Raw genomic sequence first — 5,263 nt, 5'->3', positions numbered from 1 at the left:
TGGTTGTCTTCCCTTTGGAGCCTTTAAGCAGGTCTGCAAGGGTGTAACCATTCACCCTCAAGCTGGGTCCTCTTCTCGAGTGGTAGACAGTAACTCTTTCTAGCTAGGGTAGTGTCTTATTAAAATAACTTCCCATAAGATGCTAAAACAGCTCATTGTTATTCTAGAAGTAATCTCCTTCATCTGATTGCCTAGAAAACCATTCTGAGCTCCAAAGAAATGTGAAAGTTTCCCTCTTCTCTGGTGATCAAAGTGATGCAGGGTCTATTGCTGCAAATCTTTTTGTTTCTGAGAGACCTGTCCCCGTGGTCAGTCACAGTCTGGATTTGTATACCAGCTTATTCCTGCCCTTGGAAAGTTGGGAAAATGGAACACAGAACCAAACTCTTTTAAAAGGTAATTTGAAACCTTCCTGCCCAGTAGTTATATGGAGTTTGCTGGGCAGTAAATTGCATGCAAGTTGTTACCAGGTTATTCTGCTCTATAAAACCAGACCCAATGATCTGTATTTGCTGACTCTTTCTTTCCTTGACAGAGATGAATTTGCTTTATCTTACAGGGTTGTAAATATCATCAAAAATCTGTTATCTATTGCAGTTCAAGTTTGTTTCCATTTATTGTGTTTTATTGACTTAGTGATAATATGACTTCTGCCTCCAGACAACACCTTTGTGGATTTTCTTAAAGCTACTTTAAAAGCTACAAAGGCAGAGTGCAAAACCAGAAGAGAGATAACTATCGTTAAATATCAGGAAATATAAAAGAAAGTTTCTAACAGTCTTTTGACCTAGTCACATTACACAATCTGGATGATTTATGATACCAGTTCATTATATTTATGAGAAGCACTCTTACATTAAGCTAAACATTTAACAAGAGAGAGAACTGAATATTAGATGTTGCGGTACAGCCAAGGTATACACCCCAGTGCTGGGATAGTTTAATTTTTATTTTAACTCTGCACTTCAAAACGTTGCTCCCTGGTTTCTTTGCAAACATTCCTGTCAATCACTGGCATTTAAAAGGATATGAAAGATTTAACAATATAGATGTAGTCAGCTTTATAAAACGTCAGCATCAGTTTTCTGATAAGCTGTTTAACTCCTTGTTCCACATTTGTTCAGTTTGTGAATCTAGGAAGGACCACAGCTTTTAAAAATATGGAGTTTTTCTATTTCTCCACCTCATTAGTTGCCAGACTTGACACCAGGTGGGTAAGTGATAGTTTCCCCACAGCATATTGAATGCAAGACCTCTGCTTTTTCCAAAGATGGCTAGATAGGGATGAGCCAACTTCATAGAGATGCTTTATTGACAGATTTGAACTCTAAATTAATTTAAACAACGTTCTTTTCAATTCCTTTTCCGTGAGCTTCCCTTCATGCAGGTTTCTCAGCATTCTCCATGACTGATACTCCACTCAAATGCTGGTGAAACTCTGGCTAACTTTACATTTGAGGCACATTTGCATTTGACTGTGACTACAGTGGGAGAAAGTAGCCCCACTGCAGGTCTTTTCATAAACAGGTTGCAGCTATACTATGTAGACCTGGACTTCTAATGGCACACAGCTGTACTATTATAGGATAAAGGAAGCAGTTGGATATTCTATCAGATCCCCTCCCCCCAAAATTTAAAAAGCATGGGTGGATTTTGTGTTTGGTTTGGTTAGGAAAAGGATTAAATGAAGGATTTATTTTAATTGTGTTAGGTTTCTCTGCCTTCAAGTTATCTTTTTTTCTGAAATCACAAGGGCTAGAACTTTATTGTGATTAAAATTAAGATTTAATGCCATAGTCAAGAAGATTATACTTAATGAAAATGCACAAGACTTAAGTTATGAGAATTAGTAACACAGAGATTCATTAAAACATCACATTTCTGAATTCAGAAAACCTTCAAAACACCAAAATTTATCAGGTGGGTTTGAGGACATTGTGACTTGTCTGTGGGTGAGCTAGGAACCAAAGAAGAAACACTTCTGTTCTGTTGTTTTTCTTGCTCTGAGCAGAATAAAAACCTATATACATTTAAGTTCAAAGCTTGACTTGGAACAGCTTCGACAGAATTACATTATTCCTTTCTGTACTTTGTAGTACGTGCACTGGTATTCCAGAGTGAGTGTTTGTGGATACTTCTCAGTACAGTGGTTTCAGGTTTACATGGTGCAGTGACACAGCAATCACCGAAAACAGTAATTCTGTGGTTAAGGTGTCCTATTCCATTTATCTCCTTTTAAAGGGAAGCAATGTTCTTCCCACCCAAACCGCTCCCTGTTTTACACTGGCGGTTTTGTCTGATACTCATTTCTCTCTTTTTTGTTTTTCAGTTTCTTTCTCTTTCTTATTCTTTTCCTGCTATATTCTGCAGTCCCAGCTCCCTCTCAGAGGGATACAGAGCTCTTCCTCTTCCTAGTGGCATTCTCCCCCACACCAAAATTGGATAAGGAGTGGCTCAGGCGAGTATCCATCGTATCAGAGTTGTTGACACTGGTGCTGATTTTCACCCGTGGGCAGAGGCACTGGAGCATGGCTCTGCGGATGTAGTTGTCAAAGCAATAGTAAATGAAAGGGTTGGCACAGCTATTGGCAAAAGCAAAAGGGCTGCTCACCTTCATGCCCAGCTGGGCAACCATGTCGGGGTAACAGTCAGGCTGCTTCAGGAGTCCCAGAAGGATGGCCATAAGCTTGAAAAGATTGAAGGGAACCCAGGAGATAACAAAAGCAGCCACTACAATGAAGACAATCTTGATGGATTTTCTCAGTTTCTTGTCATGTTTCCCATCTCTCCTATAATGCGCACAGAGTTTCCTGGTGATGGAGCAGTAAAAGGTTAAGATGCTCAAGAGTGGGAAGAAGAAAGCCAGGATTAATAGCAATAGTGACATGATCTGTTTGGCTTCTGTCACTGCTTTGTCTGTGCAGTAAGTCTTTCCATATTGCTTCGTCAGTTCTCTGGACAAAAGGGTGGGCATCCCTAAGCAGCAGGATAATAACCAGACACAGATGCAGAGTCCACTGGAGTAGGATCTTGTTCTGACTCGTCTGGCAACAGAGGGATGCATGATAGCAAGGTATCTGTCAGCACTCATACAAGTGAGGAGGAGGATGCTGCTGTACATGTTGACCGAGATGACATAGGAACTAGCTTTACAGAGGAAGGACCCCACCCTCCAGCTCCCTTCTGATGCCTCCTTGTCCACCCAGAATGGCAGCGTGATGAGGAAGATGAAGTCAGATGCAGCGAGGTTGATGATGAAGACATCAATCAGCCTCTGGACCCGTCTCTTGAAGACCAAGGCTACTATCAGGATAGAGTTGCCAACAATGCCCACCAGGAACACAGCAGCATACAGGATAGGGAGAAAAGTAGACATTTGTTGCAGATGCTGGTACTGGCAGCTGTCATCATAGTAGTAGTCGTAGCTGAAAGTTACTGTCGTCATGGGAGGAAGCTGAGTAAGTTCCATTTCTGGCCAAGCTGTCCTCATCCCTGCCCTGAGGATGGCTCTGAGCTCCCTCTACCCTGCCTCTCAAGGTCTTTAAAAACATATTAGCAGTGAAGGGGGAGGAGTAGGGGGAGGGAGGAGGAGAAAAGTGGTTTTGAGGGGTTACTCTATATACCTTTAGCCAGTAACATAGGCAACAGACAAATGATGAGAGCCTCTGATTAGTCAAAATCCTGTCTTCAGAATAAACACTTGCTTTTTAAAAAAATCAGGTTTAGTTTTACTGATTTTATCTTAGTTTTGCATTTGCCTGTGTAAGTGAACCAGGTTTGAGCTTTGCTTCTATTTGCAGTGAGGGAAGGCAGTTTTCAAGATTTTGAACTTTTTTAGGACAGGATATTGCTAGTTTGAAGCAATTCAAGGTTGTACCAGCTCAAAAGTCTGAGAATGGTGAATTCAGGTTCCAGATTCCTTATCTTTACTCAAAATGTTTTGTACAAATTTCTATTGGGGGCAAGTTCAACTTTTCTGAGGCTTGAAGGTGTTTACTTTCTTTGCCTATTAATATTTTTGTTTTCTGTTGAGATTAATTCTCTCATATCAACATATTATGAAAAGAATTACCACCTCTATTTGGCCCTGTAGTTAGTTATTCTGTATCAGTCCCAGGCTCTCCACTGCTCTGTCAGTGCATCCCTCCTGTTGTGCAGCACCCCCAGTCAACTTAGCTCTGAGTTCCCCATACTCAGCTTTATGAATGTGTTTGAAACTTAAAAAAACAGTTTTTCAGTGCATCGTGTGTTGTGCAACTTGAAGCTTGACTTGATGTTCCCATCCCTGCACAGGCTTTCTTATTGGCCACAGTCATCATCGCCAAGGTTTGTTCCTTCTCCTTCTGACTGTGCAGCCCACATGGCTCTAGAGTTGTTTTTATGTACAGTGCTCATGTGTCTTAAAACGTTCTGATTTCCCTCATCTTTCATTCACAACATCAATATCACTCCAGCTGTAGCTCACCTTACAGACAGCCCTTCAGCATTTTATAATTTGTATGAAAACTACTGAATTCAATACAGCTTTGTCAGTGCACACTACTTTGAAACTTCTACTACTGGTCCTCATCATCCTTCCCCTCTTCTGCAGATAAATTAATTTTCTCTTTTGCACCTGCATGCTCACAGATCCAGTGCATCTTGAGGATTCTCAAAGCTTTGAGTAAATTGCTTACCAGAGTATGCTTGAGCCATGGGGCAGACAAATCACATCTCTATATCACATCACATCATCTACAGGCAAAAAGCAACTCCAAATCTCATGGGCAGCAAATTAGTCCCTCCTGTACACCCTGGATGCACTCAGATTCACTGTGCCAGTGCTCAGGTTATGCACTCCTGTGCAGCAGGTACCTGGTGGACTTCAGGTGCCTGGAAAAGCACCCAGCTTCTATTAAATGAATGGCTGTTGCATAAAGGCATATTTAGGTTGGCACGTTGTCTTGTGTAGATACACTAATGTCACTATTGGACTCTGGCTGCCTGTTTTTCATAGGATGTGTAAAGATTTAATTTAGCTCTCGGTGATTGTAATTCAGCCATCACAAACACAGGAAAAAAAAAAAGAACAAGGTGTATTAAAACACTTTAGATTACCAGTTTGTATGCACAGATGTAACTGAACCCATAAGGAAGCACTAGGTAAAAATCATCTTGCTATCTGAAGACTGCAAAAGATTTAATTTATTTTCAGCTAAGAGTTATGTAAAAATACCCAATTATCTCACAATTTGCAGAAATCATTTTTGATGCATTCAGTGCA

The 5,263-nt window shown here is 40.7% G+C and overlaps 1 protein-coding gene across 1 annotated transcript; it reads right to left on the bottom strand.

The window, feature by feature from the left end:
* Positions 1-2,383: 2,383 nt before the first annotated feature.
* On the bottom strand, positions 2,384-3,490 carry GPR15 (G protein-coupled receptor 15). The gene has a single exon (XM_008498348.2). The coding sequence runs from the start codon at positions 3,488-3,490 to the stop codon at positions 2,384-2,386; it is 1,107 nt and encodes a 368-aa protein (XP_008496570.1).
* Positions 3,491-5,263: the final 1,773 nt, after the last annotated feature.

This window comes from Calypte anna, chromosome 1 (assembly GCF_003957555.1).
Source record: "Calypte anna isolate BGI_N300 chromosome 1, bCalAnn1_v1.p, whole genome shotgun sequence".
Lineage (NCBI taxonomy): Eukaryota > Metazoa > Chordata > Aves > Apodiformes > Trochilidae > Calypte > Calypte anna.
This window is presented reverse-complemented; position numbering and strand designations above follow the sequence as displayed.

Bases quoted from the DNA above. Each gene is read 5' to 3' on its own strand.
- GPR15 (XM_008498348.2), bottom strand. From the start codon at position 3,490: ATGAGGACAGCTTGGCCAGAAATGGAACTTACTCAGCTTCCTCCCATG.